Source organism: Oncorhynchus kisutch, linkage group LG10, assembly GCF_002021735.2.
Source record: "Oncorhynchus kisutch isolate 150728-3 linkage group LG10, Okis_V2, whole genome shotgun sequence".
Lineage (NCBI taxonomy): Eukaryota > Metazoa > Chordata > Actinopteri > Salmoniformes > Salmonidae > Oncorhynchus > Oncorhynchus kisutch.
In genome coordinates, this window is record NC_034183.2 from 63501363 (window position 1) to 63519364 (window position 18002).

Consider the following 18002-nt stretch of genomic DNA (forward strand, 5'->3'; position numbering starts at 1 on the left):
AAGAAAGGGGGACTAAGAGTGGCAGAGAAGGGAAGGAAATTTGGAGGAAAAGAAGCACAGTTTTTAATTAAGTAAATGAAGAGGAAAAAAATAAATGTCTTAATTAATGAAAGCTTTTAGCTAGCAGCTGCACCGGGGAATTGTACGCTGTTTTTTATGTTGGTGAAAAATCGCATGCATGCCGGAATGGTACATTTAAGCCATTTGTCTGGCAGAGAGCGCTCGTCCCATCAACCTTGTGGACTGGAGGGGTGAGTGAGAGAACTCCCTCCCCACATCCCTCTCTTTCTCTTCCATGTCCCACGGCACACTGCTGCATGCGTTTGATGGTCGTTAATCTTTCAAATTAGTCTATGAGCCCAGTCCCATGCCCTCATTGTAAAACAAAACATTGAGAAACTATCTCCCCATTATAGGATGGTCTTTTACTGATAACATTTTCATCTTTGATGTTAGCTGCAAAAGCTAGCTAAAAACAGACATTAACCATTCAACTTCACCCCTTTAAGTTTAGAGTTTGGCTGAAAGGAAGAATGGAACAACTCATTTGGAGTTGAATAGTGGCAGGAATAGAATGATTATACTAGTGTTGAAGATGTCCATGTGTTTGGATTAAATTAGTTGTAGTGACCATTCCCATTTTAGCAGTAAAAAGCCTGAATCAAATTAATATTGTATGTATGAGGTGAGCTTGTGTGACAAAACATGAAACAAATCCATTTCACTGAATTCACAATGACCACATGCTAGGGAATTCTGCTGCACTCCACTAGGTTGTGCCAAACAGCATGACAAGAGGAAATAAAGCCCACTGACTTGGCTCAGTTCAATGGTCTTTATCTCCGAGTGCTCCTGGAGCGACAGAGTACTGCGGCTGGCGGCCTCTGCTCTGTGTTAGTGTGGCTAGCCAACAACAGGGTGCAGAGGAAAGCGAGAGCAGACTTACCATGGTCCCCACACTGTATGTAGCGGCAGGGCCGATTGTGTGGTGGTAGGGGTCTGCTGTTGCATAGACTCTGCCATAGCTGCAATGGAAAATGCCAGGAGATTATGGTTATTGACATAGAGTATATTTTCAATGCTTGTTGGATACTTGGCCCTAAAGTCAACACTTTCAAGTCTCTAAAACAATTATTTCCCTCTCTCTACCCCCTGGTTTAGAAAATGATACAAGGCTGAGTAGAAAAGGAGTTCAAAGGTGGTTGGATCATTCTCTGTGAATACACATTGTCCTTTTCACTGTCACCTCGATTAGTTGGCAGGGATGGGTACTGAGGGGTGAGAGAAAGAGAAACAGAAGAGAGAGAGAGAAAGAGAGAAAGAAAGAGAAAACAGAGAAAGATAGAGGTGCTGGAGGGCTTGGGCCCAGTCTGTGTACGCTCTCTCACCCTGCTGTTGTTTACCCAAGCTGAACAGTGGGCTCACACCACTGTCTTTTCATTGTTGCTGGTTTGGAACTAATCCTTCCAATTTCCTTCTGAGACAGGACAAGATGTGTGCCTTATTTATTTATTTACCCGACTTCACATATTCCTTTATTTACTTTTTTTCTTCAATGCTCGCTTGCAAATGAGGGTCTGTACGGAGCAGATAAGGCACTCCCAGCCAAGCACTGAGGGCACCAAATCAACCAGGAATAAAAACCAAGAGGAGAGAGGGAGAAATGTCATTTTCCTTAAGGAGACAAGACATCCAGCCTACAAGGCTGGAGCGGGGCGAGGAGGACATTGAGTTATATAAGATCTAAATATGGTGTGTCCCATTGGAGTCCAACACCCAAGGTCAGTGATGAGAAGGCTCCAGGGGAGAGGATGGGCTGTACCATGACATGGTCAGGGGTGGTCTCTGTGATACTCTTATCTACTGTGAGCACCAAACCCCAGAGGCCCACTAAGGCTAATCTGTCTACAAAATTGGCTCTCACCAGAGTGGCATTGCTAACGACCTCGAGGTCAAACGGCCCCTCAGAACGTACGTCACGCGGCTTCACTACGCTGATTGGCCCCTGGCAGGGCCTCGGTAATACACATCAGGCCTGTGGGCATAAGCATTTTGAAAAATGAATGTTTCAATTTTTATGGGGATTTTACAAGCCTCTTATGATCCCTGTGACCTCCTTTCATGATTGGCTGATTGCTCCGCTGGTAAGTCTGATAAGGTATTGCTGAGACAAACCCCTATTGATCCAATGGGCATGACCGCTTATTCAAAAAGAAACAAACAGACAAGGGAAGCAAAACAAAGCAAAACAAACAACTCGGGCGAATTACATTAAATCTCAGGAGGAAAATATAGGCAAGAGAAACAGGAATTAAATCACTCCCAGAGGAAAAAGCCGCTGTCCAATTTCTGCTCCCTCCGAGCACGGCTGCTCATAATTCACAGTGCGGCGAGGCCAGATAAATCTCACATTATCGATATGATCTTCAGGTTCTCAGGCAGGGTGTACGTTATCACAAGTGACATGCTCAATCCCTCCCAGATTAGATTCCCAAACCAGCCCACATCCAGCCTGACTTTGAAGGCCCGAATGAATCAGCCACACCTCCTCAAACGGAGCACACCTGAACCCGAATGACATCAGTCAGAAGTGATAGAGTCCCTGCCCATCCATCCCTCTCTCCCTCTCTCCCTTCCTCCCGCAGACCGCAGGCCATTCATAAATACAGTTGATATGCCCTCTCGCCCGTCAAAGGCAGAGAGGCATGGGATAGATCATCTTGTCGAACAAGGTTACTTTTTTGTGTGCTTTAGCCTGAGGCCATAGTGGATCTCCTAATGGACAGTTCAATCTGAGGGAGGGTCACAACTCCAGAGTGAGTTTATCTTCACCCTTCTATGTGGGAGATACTTTGGAGAGTGGGGGAAAGGTTGAAGTCACTTGTCAGACCTTGTCACAACTTCTAATTGAATCCATCACAATATCAATGGTCTTTCATTTGTTCAAGTAATATAATGTGTTTTATGTTATGCAGCAGGTGGAATGTACTCACCTGTCACTGTAGGCAGCAGCGGTGGTGGGCTGGGCGTATCGGTACGCAGCGTAGCCCCCCTGTTGGAAACTCAGACAGTTACACAACCACCCACAACAGCATGTGTATTACCAGTATTCTCAAACAAATAATACAAGCATTTACTAAAAGATCCAACATCGGGTTTGAAACATTTTCCATTGTTGGGAACATTTCAAAACTGCATATTCTATTCATTTTTCAAGTATTCTTATGAAATCATTCAAAAAGTCTAATTTCTTTAAATGGAAGAGTATTCACTGAGGCAAGGCAAGGGTTAGAACACAGCCAGAGGGACACAGCCAGAGGGAGCTGTTTAATATTTGGTAGCTGAGGCAGCGGAGAATGAGTGATCCCCTGTGAGACTGGGGAGGAGAGCCATGCGTTCCCTCTGTGGCACAGTGCGTGACAGTAGGTGCACAACATGGTCCACATGAGAAAGAACAGAACAGTGGTGTGTTAACGCTCCCCAAATTCCTCCCGCATTCAGAATGGGGAAGCAGCAACAGCCTGCTGCATTATTGAAGAGACCCTTTTTTCTTTACACGTACTGTGTTGCACAGGAGCAAACCAAGACGTCCAGCGCCTTCACAAACTATCCACTTCCTTTGACTTCTTCCACATGTTGATGTGTTACAGCCTGAATTTAAAATGGATTGAATTGAGATGCTGTGAGATGCTGGCTTACAAACAATACCCCATGATGTCAAAGTGAAAGTTAGAAATGTTTACAATTTAATACAAAATAAAAGGCTGAAATGCCTTGAGTCAATAAGAATTCAACCCCTTTGTTATAGCAAGCCTAAATAAGTTCAGGAGTAAAAAGGTGCTTAACAAGTCACATAAGTTGCATGGACTCACTCTGTGTGCAATAATAGTGTTTGACTACCTCATCTCTGTACCCCACACATATAATCATCTGTAAATTCCCTCAGTCAAGTGGTGAATATCAAACACAGATTCAACCACAAAGACCAGGGAGGTTTTCCAATGCCTTGCAAAGAAGAGCACCTATTGGTAGATTGGTAAACATATAAAAGCAGGCATTGAATAACCCTTTGAGCTTGGTGAAGTTATTAATTACACTATGGATGGTGTATCAACACACCCAGTCACTACAAAGATACAGGCGTCCTTCAGAACTCAGTTACCGGAGAGGAAGGTAGCCTCTCAGGGATTTCACCACGATGCCAACAGTTTTGAGTTTATTGGCTGTGACAGGAGAAAACTGCAGATAGATCAACAACATTGTAGTTAATCCATAATACTAACCTAATTGACAGAGTGAAAAGAAGGAAACCTGTACAGAATAAAAAATATTCCAAAATATGTATCCTGTTTGCAATAAGGCATTAAAGTAAAAACAATTTAAAGTAAAGAAATTAACTTTATGTCCTGAATTCAAAGAGTTAAGTTTCGGGCAAATCAAACACAACACATCACTGAGTACCTCTCCTCATATTTTCAAGCATGGTGGTGGCTGCATCATGTTATGGGCATGCTTGTTTTAAAGATAAAAATAAACGGAACTGAGCTAAGTATAGGCAAAATTATTGAGGAAAACCTGGTTCAGTCTGCTTTCCAACAGACACTGGCAGACAAAATCACCTTTCAGCAGGACAATAACCTAAAAGTTGCTTACCAAGATGACTTTGAATGTTCCTGAGTGGCCCAGATACAGTTTTGACTTAAATCAGCTTGAAAATGGTCAACAACCAACTTGACAGATCTTGAATCATGTTAAAAGTAATTATGTGCAAATATTGTACAATCCAGATGTGCAAAGCTCTTAGAGACTTACACAGAAAGACCAAAGATGATTTGAACATGTGTGAATACTTATGTAAATAGATATTTCTATAATACATTTTCAATAAAATAGCAAACATTTCTAAAAACTTTGTCATTATTGGGAAAAATATATATATATTTAATCCATTTTGAATTCAGACTGTAACACAACAAAATATGGAATAAGTCAAGGGGTTTGAATACTTTCTTTCTGTTTTAGTGTTTGGGAAGTCAGGACCTGTGTATTAATTTGCCTGAGTGGGAGAAGGAATTAAAAACGTCATTGGGAAGAGCAGTCATTACTCCAACTGAAAAATGAAGCTGTTCACCTACTGTTTTTCTATTAGCACCAATGGAGAATTGGCCCATCTCCATCCTACGGTGGGTATATAGGTGGTAGTGCTGAGAGTGCTTTTTGAGGTCGGTTCGGTTTCGGTTTGATTATTAAAAAATAATCACAGTTTTCCATGAAGATCTTTTATTTTTACATTAAATGCACTATTTATTGTGTGGGTTGAATGGTGTAACAACACAGAATAAAACTATGAATAAAAGTCCCATGATGGTAGTAACTGCTTACCACGTATTCATGTTTTATTCACATGACTTTACTTTAATAATATATTTTAGTTGTTGTGTATATTACATTTGTTTTATTTTATAATTCTATTTCATTCCAAGTCATCATCTCTATTGAGCTGCTGTCTGACAAAATCACTGTTTAAATAGTTATTCAAAGTAAACAAGGCATACTTTTACGACGGCTGAATACTAAATATCAATCACTTAGATCATATATTTTCAGGTAGAGATACCTCCCGAAGCAACTCCTCTCTCTCCTCGATCGCACGTCTTCTGTCTCTTCTAGTCCCTCTCAGTGCACCCACACAAACCGGACAAGTAGGTGGTTAATTACCCACGTTTTCTGTCTCTTCTAGTCCCTCTCAGTGCACCCACACAAACCGGACAAGTAGGTGGTTAATTACCCACGTCTTCTGTCTCTTCTAGTCCCTCTCAGTGCACCCACACAAACCGGACAAGTAGGTGGTTAATTACCCACGTTTTCTGTCTCTTCTAGTCCCTCTCAGTGCACCCACACAAACCGGACAAGTAGGTGGTTAATTACCCACGTCTTCTGTCTCTTCTAGTCCCTCTCAGTGCACCCACACAAACCGGACAAGTAGGTGGTTAATTACCCACGTTTTCTGCTCTAAACTATGTAGAATATTGGCCTGTTGGAAACTACAACTCCCTCCTACACCGCACAGTTCGGGCTTGATCTGGTTAATCTATAGAGAAACTGTGCAAAGTGTGCACTGAGCTCACAGAAGTAAAAAGGGGGAAACCAACATTTCAGTTAATCGCTCAGCACTAATAGGAGGCTGGTAATAATACATGTTTTCTATTAGTCCAAAGGCGAGCTACACTACCGTGGAGATGGAACATCTAAGGACTGTGGCCAGGGCTCTTTGGGGAATCAGGTCAGAGGGCAGATGGGCCAGACGCTGTATTTGAGTCATCCTCCCTGCCCATGGAGGCAGGAAGTCATGGCTAAGGCCAGGCAGAGGAGTTCCTGTGGGATGGCCATGCCCTGGGACAGTGCTGCTGATTACAGCAACAAAACCCAACAACACACAGCCACAATAAATCACTTGCACACATGTCAAATCCTGCCCACAACAGTGCAACACATTTGTTATTGTGTCTCGCCCCAGTGTGTGTATGAATATGAATACATCCATTCCTAATATACTCCCTGTGAAGCAGGGTCTCATGTTGTGGTATCATCCTGGATTATCTTTTTAATGGCAAGTGCTTCAGGACTGTTGAAATGAATGGAATTTGACTAGGTCATGACAGTGACAGACATGGCTACTGTCTTCTGAATGATAGTGGAGGACAGAGAGGCTTGTGGGACTTGCTGTTGTTGTCACAGGAGACCTCTGGGCGCACTCCGGCAGTCTGAAGCCGTTCAGTGTCCGTGCAGTGGCCACTGCCAAAACTAATGGCAGTAAAGCACAGGGGGAAAGGCTGACGGTTTGAGCGATGGGGCGAGATACCCCAGGACTGGTCAGAGGGCACTGAGACCCAGGGCTTAGCTGGAGGTGAGGAGAGGAGGGAGGGAGGCCAAACTCCCAGGGCCGACAAGACCGCATTAAGACACTTTTCCTCTACACTGTTCCCTCCGCTGGTGTCGCTAACAGCCACTCACAAACAGTGCTACGACATGGGGCTTTGTTTGAGCCATATATCATTGTGGAGTCCAGCACCTTTGTTCCCAGACACCGGCCCTTTGCTCGTATGCAGACAGGGTTAAAGTAAGAGGCAATCAGTAGCACTGTTGTCTGCGCCTGCTGTCATTTCCCTATTGCAGAGGACAGAGAGGAACAAAAAAAACTACAGATTCAAACGACAAATAACACCCCCCCCCCCCCCCCCCCCAAACGCTTGGACTGCTGTCAAACTGGGGCAGCCTGGTAATTTCAGCATTATCTCCACAGCGTCCCGCTTTTCTCTGTGAAGGGCAGCGTGCACTGGGGCCGGCCTGACGCTGTGTGTGCTGTGGCCCCTGCCTGCATGAACAGCCCCAGAGGGAAGCTTAATCCCTTTATCTTCCTCCGCTCCTCTTATCTCTCACACCGTGATGGCTTGGAGGCACACAGGCCCGCTAAGGCCCCACACAACACAGGCCCACTAAGGCCCCATGCTGTCCCACTAAGGCTCCACGCAGGCCCCCTGGGCCAGACAGAGAGAGAGGTTTGTCCCCACCAAGACAAGACACACACACACACACACAGACAGAGACAGGTACAGATACAGATAAAGGGCGGAAACAAGCCACCTCCAAAAGCCATTTAAAGGGGAGAGACGACCGACTTGACACGGGACACTGGGCTCGGATCTGTCTGTTTGCCAAAGTCTGACATCATAAGAGAGAGAGGGAGAGGAGGGAGGAGCTGAGGGGGTTTTACATTTTGTTGTCGGGTTTCTTGGCACGGCAGAGAGATGCCTAATCGACGCGGGCTTGGCAGAGAGGCAGGGGGAACGCTGGGGGCTGCAGAGATGGTGGTTTAGTCTCCAGGGCTGGCTGCTTTACTTCTGTTTCATCTGAGCACGCAGAGAGAGAAAGAGACAACGGTACTTACATAGATTTCTGCTCCGTAGAAGCCATCCTGGTACACCACTCTGTGAAATGAGAGAGCAATGGTGGAGAGGCCTTAGTTCATCTGGGTTCTGTGCAGTTTTATATGCAGACAGATTGGATCAGCAAACTGATGTTTAGAACCTAGTCTATTTCCAATGAGAGCAAGTCAAGCAGACATCTGCATGGCGGAAAACGAGAGTGATGGAAGTGGCTCTGCACGTCTACAGGGTCAGCTCTTACCGGCTGCTGCACACCACAAATAATGAATGACATATTAAGGGGGGAAATGCAGCCATTTCACAACTCCCATGAAATGTTCTGCTCTGGAAAAAATAAATAAATTGTATTTCCAGTCACTGCAGTGTTGTCAGGAGGCTACGGTGGAGGGAGGGAGGTAAAGGAGGAAGAGAAAGGGAAGGAGGGATGAAAAGAGGGAGCTCAGCAGGGAAGGAGCACGGTCACATGATGCTAACATATAAATCACTGGGAAGTCAGGAGAGGAGATGGGGAGGGGAGAGGAGGTGGAGAGAGGAGAGGAGGTGGGGAGCGGAGAGGAGGTGGGGAGAGGAGAGGAGGTGGGGAGCGGAGAGGAGGTGGAGAGAGGAGATGAGGTGGGGAGCGGAGAGGAGGTGAGGAGAGTAGGTGGGGAGCGGAGAGGAGGTGGGGAGAGGAGAGGAGGTGGAGAGAGGAGAGGAGGTGGGGAGCGGAGAGGAGGTGGGGAGAGGAGAGGAGGTGGGGAGCGGAGAGGAGGTGGGGAGAGGAGAGGAGGTGGGGAGGTGGGGAGAGGAGAGGAGGTGGGGAGAGGAGAGGAGGTGAGGAGAGGAGAGGAGGTGGGGAGAGGAGAGGAGGTGGGGAGAGGAGAGGAGGTGGGGAGAGGAGGTGGGGAGAGGAGAGGAGGTGGGGAGAGAAGAGGAGGTGGGGAGAGGAGAGGAGGTGGGGAGAGGAGGTGGGGAGAGGAGAGGAGGTGGGGAGAGGAGAGGAGGTGGGGAGAGGAGATGGGAGGGGAGAGGAGGTGAGGAGAGGAGGTGGGGAGAGGAGAGGAGGTGGGGAGAGGAGAGGAGGTGGGGAGAGGAGAGGAGGTGGGGAGAGGAGGGGAGGTGGGGAGAGGAGAGGAGGTGAGGAGAGGAGGTGGGGAGCGGAGAGGAGGTGGGGAGAGGAGAGGAGGTGGGGAGAGGAGGTGGGGAGCGGAGAGGAGGTGGGGAGCGGAGAGGAGGTGGGGAGAGGAGAGGAGGTGGGGAGAGGAGAGGAGGTGGGGAGAGGAGGTGGGGAGAGGAGAGGAGGTGAGGAGAGGAGGTGGGGAGAGGAGAGGAGGTGAGGAGAGGAGAGGAGAGGAGGTGAGGAGAGGAGGTGGGGAGAGGAGAGGAGGTGGGGAGAAGAAAGGAGAAGCAAGGAGTTGGGGAGAGGAGTGAAGAGGAGGGGAGGGGAACGTAGAACCCCAGAGTGGGTGGGAGGTGTAGGGGAACCAGAGTCGTAGGACCTGTCTTCATCACTGGAGCCCTCCCCTCCCCTCTCCTCCCCTCTACTCTCCACTCATCGCCACAGACAGGCCCGGATCTAATCACAGATAGCCAGGCAGCCAGGCTAGGCCTACGGTTAGCTAGACCTCTCCTCTCCCCTACACTCCCATTGCCACCCAGACACCTAGACACCCGGGCAGGCAGCCAGCCAGGCAGGCAGGCCGTGTGCAAATATAAGAGAGGAGTGTGAGGCTGAATGCTTCACATCAACCAGGAGATCATCACGGTCCAGTGAGACCTGCCCAGTAACATGCTATCTCTGCTTTCTATAGCTCCCTATGGCTTTGATATTCATCCTTTGGAACACACATATACATGTACAGGCACGCACACACACACACACACACACACACACACACACACACACACACACACACACATACACACACACACACACACACACACAGAGATAGACAGACATACACATGCTGCACTCAAGCACAATTGCATACAAATGAAATAACACAATTGTTTGCAAATGCAGCACCCAAACATTTAGGAGTAAAACTGTTATAATGGTTGTTTGTTGTCAGTATAGTGTACTACAGGTCCACAGATACTCACGCTCCATAGGCTGGAATAGGTGGTGGTGGAGGTGCTGTGCGGAAGGTGTTGTACACAGCCCGCCCCCGGCCTCGCAAGTGGGCACCCCTATAGGCCACCGTAGCCCCTGTGGCCGGGTAAGGGAAACCTGTTACTGTGGAGAAACACATAGGAAGGAGGACTTTAGAGAGATGGAACGTTGGCATTGCTTACCTTACTGACAGAACACAAGACATGTGGCAGTGGTTTCTCCTATGACAGAATACATTAGGGAAAGACAAGGAAACATTAGATGTAATCTTTTCTGGGTGTGCCTCATCGAGCACTCTCCCCTTCCCCAACCCACTGCTTTGTGCCATACTCAGCAAGGATCCACATTTGCTGTACGCATCCTTCCTGACGCCGCCTGCCACCACATCCCTCGCCACCCAGGGCTAGCCTTGAAACACAGCCTGGTAATGGATGCAATCCCACCAGTTCCACACTGTGGCTTCCACCTGGTTGAGGCAACAGTATGCTAGCTGAGGGGGAAGGTTGTTGTACGTAGGTAAGGGGGGGCAGTGTTGTGTGGTGCTGTAGTCCAGACAGAGACAGGCGGGAGGTGAAGGTTGCTGTGCAGCCATGCTGGATGTGCAGGTCCTGGGGGAGCACGGAGCAGATGGGCTGGATGGCGGGACCACTGAGTCCCAAACATCCGGCTGACCCCATCCCACACCCCATCTGTGACTCCTCCCAGCCTATCACAGCCCCACGCTTGTCCTCCATCAGCGCTTAACAGCCAATGGTGATGGGTGGGGGGTGTTGGGGGGGAGGTGCCAGGGTCAGCATTATAAGTTCCATGGTTACAGATTAGAGGACAAGCCTCTGGGCTGGGCGATCCCCAGATCTCTCCTTAACCTTCAATCAGTCCAGTCACTGTCTGATTACGAACTGCAGCCCTGCATACAAACACATCTCTCTCTCTCTCTCTCCATCTCTCTCTCTCCATCTCTCTCTCTCTCTCTCTCTCTCTCTCTCTCTCTCTCTCTCTCTCTCTCTCTCTCTCTCTCTCTCTCTCTCTCCATCTCTCTCTCTCTCTCTCTCAACCTGGTCCTGCGTTAAAGGCTCCTCCTGCTCTCGCCCTAGTCTCCCTCTCCTCTCCTCTCCTCTCCTCTCCTCTCCTCTCCTCTCCTCTCCTCTCCTCTCCTCTCCTCTCCTCTCCTCTCCTCTCCTCTCCTCTCCTCTCCTCTCCTCTCCTCTCCTCTCCTCTCCTCTCCTCTCCTCTCCTCTCCTCTCCTCTCCTCTCCTCTCTTCTCCTCTCCTCCGCCTCTCCATCACAACACTGCTACCCCATCACGTCTATTATTCTTCATCCTCCTCATCTCCCCTGGACTGATTCATTCATTACCGTGACATGTTTTGGGTGAATTCATCACAGGCCTCCAGTCTGCTGGGGTGTACATGTGTAGGAAAAGGAGGAGGGGTGGGGGGTATATAGGGAGGAGCAGGAGATCAGACATACAACACATTCATAACACTATCAAATGATCTTCCAATGGACTCACAGGAGCAAAACTAGACACAGTGGAATCACATCTAGTGATTTTACAGTAAGTCTGCAATGGAGTTATATGATACCTTGTATGGAAGCACTCCTATGGACTGGTATAGGATTTCGCCTGGAGGACAATGACCATTACGGCTGGCTGTATGTAGTGTAATGTAGTATTAACTCTGCAGGTGGATGAGATTGGGAAGCTTCCTAATGAACGGTTCACACCAGCAACCCTGCTGACAGGGAGACAGATTAGTGGTGCTTTTAAAAACACCAACAGCCAGGTTTAATGTCTGACGCCACTAACATCTCCCTCCATTAGGGGCTCCACACATATTCAACGTCTGCATCTCATTTGGGCGGGAAACGCCCCTGTTTCCTCCCGAGCAGCCGGGGCACTTTGTTTGCTGCCGACGCAGCAGCAATAGACTGGTAAGAATCACAAGGTGGCCCTTTCGCTTTGGTGATTTATAATGCTGACCTTGACATTTAAATGAGTCTCTTTTTGGGAGTCTGACATATAGGCTCAGCAGCTAAAGGGCAAAAACAATCCTCTTTCATATTTTCAGGGGTGTTTTTTTTCTCCCTTGTACAAATCGCTAGCATTTTTGGGGCTCCAAATCTTCTATTTCCTTCTTTTAGGTGTAGTGGGGGGGGGGGGGGGGGGGGTGTTGTATTCAATCTGCGTGCTATGATGTATGTGAATGTAAACTCATAATGAGTTGGCGATAGGCTACACTGCTTCAATAATAACCCATAAATCAAAAGCTGTTGTCACACTTTGGTAAACCCATGAAAAGCAACAACAGCTACCGCGGCGTATGGGAGCACAAACCTGGTCTAGCCACCAAAGTCAAACACCTTTCTGAGAGAGAGGATGGATGGCTGGGGGAAAACCGGAGTAATGTGCTGGAGGGCGACAGGGTCACACCGCACCTCATATGTCAAATGTGTCAAGTTGAGGGGAGCTCAATACCTTTACACAGCAAGCCAGCCAGTCGGACATAACCTCTCCTAATCCTGCTCTGTGCAAATGATGGGGTCAAAACCAGCCTTGTAAAAAAAACACCAACAATTTTCACAATGCGAAAATGCGTTTCTTTAATGCGTCCTGCTCAAATAAATCTGTGGAATGAGCACTTAATCTAAGCACTGGGGACCCAAAATAGCTTAATCTAATCAAGCCACAGGAGCTTAATTATCCCCTCAACAATGAGAGGATCTGTCCAGATATATTAAGATGACAATTAGCCTTTCTATTCTGTCATTTACTCAGCTGGTGGCTTTCAGACAGTCCACACCAAACTTCACCTTTGGAAGTGAAAACATCAAGAGCTCTACTCATCTCCTTCTATCCCCTTAGGAATTAGTAGCAGAGAGAGAAGAAGGGTCTCTCTGACTCGTACAGTGCTTGTTTGAAATGGATTCCCTGATTCGTGTTGGCTGGCAGAGCTGCTTGGTAGCTGTCCATGGACCTGAAATTGACACCCCATGCTATAGAAAAGACTAGGAAATAAACCATTGAAATACATCCTACCATCATTCATGGGTTGAGGTATTACATAATATACATATTTTCATAGTAATATACATTTGTCCCTGAAAATGTCTCTCTACGAAAATATCCCCCATACTAGACAATGCTATCTGTCTCTGCCCTAACATCCCCCCACCCCCAGTCCATTTGAGTGGGAACCTAATGCGCCTGCTGTTCACAGGACCCCTCCACAGCCCCCTTACTGAGGGCTCCAGGGAAGGTTTGGGTTGCAGGGGAGAGGAGGCAGGAGGCAGCCGAGGACACGGGCCCGGGGGTACACACCACAGGGCTGGCGCCGCCACTACCCCAGTCACCGCCACGCAGGCTCCCATCAGTAGGAGGAGCCAGTGTACCCTGCATGAGGTTAAGAGTGGGGAGACTGCGTGAAGCTCTCATCCCTCATTCTCCTGAATGGGTTTTGAGGACAATAAACCTGTAGCGCCAGGACGAATGGAGACGGAGTGCGCTGTCACCACGCCACGATTTATGGCTCCCAATTTCACTGATCTCCCGCACAGAAATGAGGACTGATAAACAGTGATTAATCACCATTACATCCCATTTCACTCCCACCCAAAGTATATTAAATATAGTCATGATTATTCAAGAATAACTCCATGGATGGAACCACTAAAATGTGTTTCTTCATTTGGGGTCATAACAAAATGATCCAAAACATGGTCAGCTGTTTTTTAAAGGCTGACCTGTTGGCTCCTAGTTAGGTTTTTTGTTACAGAAATGTATCTCTTATTTATGTTTCCCATCTCCCCAGCTGGCAAGCATATGTTGTCGTTTAGGCTTGGCAAACTTCAGTGCTATGTCAAGACGTCTTAAAAATTAGCAGCCAATAAATCACCATCGCCCCCCGCTTCCCCCTGCTTGGAATGGTGGTCCACATTCCCTCTGATTTATTACACGATTTGGCCTAGTGTACTTGTATGTGTGTGTATCTGTGTGTGTGTGTGTGTTTGTGTGTGTGTTTTGTGTGTGTGTGTGTATCCGTGTGTGTGTGTGTATGTGCTGCATAGGTCAGAATATGTCTGTATAGGAATGTGAGAATCTATGAAAAAATGTGTTGTGAATATATTGAAACATATCTTGTATTCATTTGTATGTGATCTGCATGATATTGAATGCATCTGAGGATTTCATGAGGAGTGTGTTTGTGTGTGTGTATTGGGAAAGGGATGGTTGTGTGTGTGTGTGGGGGGGTGTAATTGTCAAGGGAAGACGGTGTTGAAACCGGGGGAGCGGTGGGAGGAGGGTGAGGGTGTTGAGGAGGAGGTTGAGGGGGTCTGGTGATGAAATAAAAATGATAGATGACTGCTTTCTGTCATGGACAGTTATTTAGAGGTTCGCCGTAAAGCTGTCCGGGGAATGAACAGATTTTAGTCTAATGAGCAGAAAGGAAAGCCGTTAAAGTGGCGCGATGTGCTCAGCACTTCTTCCAAATGAAATAGTACCATTTCCCCCTCATTAAAATGCAAAGGGTTCATATAACATACAGCAATAAATGTGGCATGTAGAGGGAGAGAGATAGGGAAAACCCCACTGAGCTTGTCTCATCCCTCCATTACCCTGACCATGAGGAATACCAGCCTTCCACAGGGAAGGTGCCAACAATATCACTCACTCAATCTCCCTTATTCGGTTAGCTCTGTAAAAGTCAATCTGGCGCACTTGGCAAATCCATCTACGGCAGCAGCCTCCCCAATCTGATAACAGTTGCTGGGGCGGCTTGGTCTTAAAATATTTTTTCCGGCTTTACAGTGCACACCCCACAAACAATTGCTCAGGCTGCCTCCACTCTCTCTGTGAGGCTTGGATCATCCACTTCTTATCTGGCCCACAATTCTATTCCAGATCCACTTTGATCTACAGAGAATTGTGTGTTAGAAGCAGGTTGAGACTGAGCCAGATTCTAATAAAACCAGTGGGTAGATGTCAATTGGGTCTGTGTGATAGAAATACTGCTAGAGTGTAGTAGAGTTAGATTGGTGCTAGACTAGAAGAGTGTAGTAGAGTTAGATTGGTGCTAGACTAGAGGAGTGTAGTAGAGTTAGATTGGTGCTAGACTAGAGGAGTGTAGTAGAGTTAGATTGGTGCTAGACTAGAGGAGTGTAGTAGAGTTAGAGTGGTGCTAGACTAGAGGAGTGTTGTAGAGTTAGATTGGTGCTAGACTAGAGGAGTGTAGTAGAGTTAGATTGGTGCTAGAATAGAGGAGTGTAGTAGAGCTAGATTGGTGCTAGACTAGAAGAGTGTAGTAGAGTTAGATTGGTGCTAGACTAGAGGAGTGTAGTAGAGTTAGAGTGGTGCTAGACTAGAGGAGTGTTGTAGAGTTAGATTGGTGCTAGACTAGAGGAGTGTAGTAGAGTTAGATTGGTGCTAGAATAGAGGAGTGTAGTAGAGTTAGATTGGTGCTAGACTAGAAGAGTGTAGTAGAGTTAGATTGGTGCTAGACTAGAGGAGTGTAGTAGAGTTAGAGTGGTGCTAGACTAGAGGAGTGTTGTAGAGTTAGATTGGTGCTAGACTAGAGGAGTGTAGTAGAGTTAGATTGGTGCTAGAATAGAGGAGTGTAGTAGAGTTAGATTGGTGCTAGACTAGAGGAGTGTAGTAGAGTTAGATTGGTGCTAGACTAGAGGAGTGTAGTAGAGTTAGATTGGTGCTAGACTAGAGGAGTGTAGTAGAGTTAGTTTGGTGCTAGACTAGAGGAGTGTAGTAGAGTTAGAGTGGTGCTAGACTAGAGGAGTGTAGTGGAGTTAGATTGGTGCTACACTAGAGGAGTGTAGTAGAGTTAGATTGGTGATAGACTAGAGGAGTGTAGTAGAGTTAGAGTGGTGCTAGACTAGAGGAGTGTAGTGGAGTTAGATTGGTGCTAGACTAGAGGAGTGTAGTAGAGTTAGAGTGGTGCTAGACTAGAGGAGTGTAGTAGAGTTAGATTGGTGCTAGACTAGAGGAGTGTAGTAGAGTTAGATTGGTGCTAGACTAGAGGAGTGTAGTAGAGTTAGATTGGTGCTAGACTAGAGGAGTGTAGTAGAGTTAGAGTGGTGATAGACTGGAGGAGTGTAGTAGAGTTAGATTGGTGCTAGACTAGAGGAGTGTAGTAGAGTTAGAGTGGTGCTAGACTGGAGGAGTGTAGTAGAGTTAGATTGGTGCTAGACTAGAGGAGTGTAGTAGAGTTAGATTGGTGCTAGACTAGAGGAGTATAGTAGAGTTAGAGTGGTACTAGACTAGAGGAGTGTAGTAGAGTTAGATTGGTGCTAGACTAGAGGAGTGTAGTAGAGTTAAAGTGGTGCTAGACTAGAGGAGTGTAGTAGAGTTAGATTGGTGCTAGACTAGAGGAGTGTAGTAGAGTTAAAGTGGTGCTAGACTAGAGGAGTGTAGTAGAGAAGGATCTCCTACCAGCATACAGTTCAGGACCATAGACAGCTCCCACCACAGGGTTCAGCTTCCAGCCTATGGAGGGAGAGAGAGAGAGAGGGAGAGAGAGAAGCCCAAACTAGTAAATATTGTCATTCATCTACAGTATCTGAACAAAGTTGTAGCTTAGACAAGAGGCAGATCTTACCATTTGTGTACGGATTGGCAACTTTTTTGTTTGTCATCACTCTTGCTGTTGCATTATTCACCTGTTCCCCCAAAAAACAAAATGGTGCCACAGTTATAACATACCCTTCCAAAAGGCAGACCAAATGACTGGCAGAGAAATACCACACAAATTCAGTAAAATGTGTCAGAATTATGCAAATTACCATAGAGGTTCACAAGACGGGAGAGGTTAAAATAGCCAGAGGAGACAATGGCATTGAATCACCTTTACATGAATTTATTCCTCATTTACATTTTCTTTTGAGATGATTCAATTACTGTAGCAAGTGGGAAAGCATGCACCAATTACCTATGGATATGATAGAGAAAAAGCCAAAAGCAACACAGGTAATTGGTTGGATAAACAAATGGATTCAAAAGAAAAACAAAAAGACAGACCCCTTAGATTTCCTCCATATTGACCTGATGGGAATGACTGAATAGTGGCCTTCATTTACAGTAAACAAGACCAAAATGAAGAAAAAAAACACACACAAAATGGTCAAGATCAAATTATGTCAACAGGGTGTGTTGGTAGGTAGTAGACAGGTCTTCTTTATCCAGACGTGCCAGTGAGGTCCTTATGGGATGATGAGAGCATGCATTCCCTCTCCAGTCATAATGATGAACAATTTGCACGTCCATCTTGACATGCATGGATTCCTGGTTCCACTGAGTGCTTCCGACACATACCATTATGCATTATGCATGCACGCACGCACACACACACACACACACACACACACACACACACACACACACACACACACACACACACACACACACACACACACACACACACACACACACACACACACACACAGCGGGCACATGCTTATGTGCAGGTCTCTTGTGGGACAAAGGTGAGAGCAGAGGCATGGGAGAGGTCAGCAGGCAGGAGGCAGAAGAAGAAGAAGAAGAAACAGGAAATAAGGAAAAGCACCTCTATTTTGCGTCCCTCTACGATTGTACCGTTTAGTTTCTCCCGCGCACGGTCGGCATCTGTGCTCGTTTCAAAAGTTACAAACCCAAAGCCCTAAGAGAGCGCCACGTGTGTCACCAGGCCAGTAAGACAGACAGGGACAGGAAGGTAGACAGGGTGGGTAAAAGATAGGGTAAGGAGGGGGATTAGAGAGGAGGAAGGAGGGAAGGAGAAGGTGAGAAGGAGAGGGAGAGAAGAAGGAGAGGACTAGGTGAGCAGCAGGAAGTAGAGATGTATATAAGCGGTGTAATTAATTGTGTGGTTGTTAGTGAGACGTCAGGAACAGCAAAGAGAGATCCAAGGAGAGATAAGAATGACAGCCTCACACACACTAACAAACCTGCCTGTTTTACC

At 46.8% G+C, this 18002-nt stretch overlaps 1 protein-coding gene across 9 annotated transcripts in view; it reads right to left on the reverse strand.

Moving 5' to 3' along the window:
* The window catches only part of LOC116352815 (RNA binding protein fox-1 homolog 3-like), a 410981-nt gene that overhangs the window by 12804 nt on the left and 380175 nt on the right, over positions 1-18002 (reverse strand). For 8 of the 9 annotated variants that reach the window (XM_031834666.1, XM_031834665.1, XM_031834669.1 and 5 more), the window contains 7 exons: positions 17610-17702; positions 16647-16707; positions 16481-16534; positions 10029-10161; positions 7949-7988; positions 2994-3052; positions 947-1025 (listed from right to left, as the gene is read on the reverse strand). In XM_031834666.1, the coding sequence (XP_031690526.1) occupies positions 947-1025; positions 2994-3052; positions 7949-7988; positions 10029-10161; positions 16481-16534; positions 16647-16707; positions 17610-17702 (519 nt within the window). The remainder of the gene's footprint in view (positions 1-946; positions 1026-2993; positions 3053-7948; positions 7989-10028; positions 10162-16480; positions 16535-16646; positions 16708-17609; positions 17703-18002) is intronic. The other variant, XM_031834667.1, reaches the window with a different exon arrangement.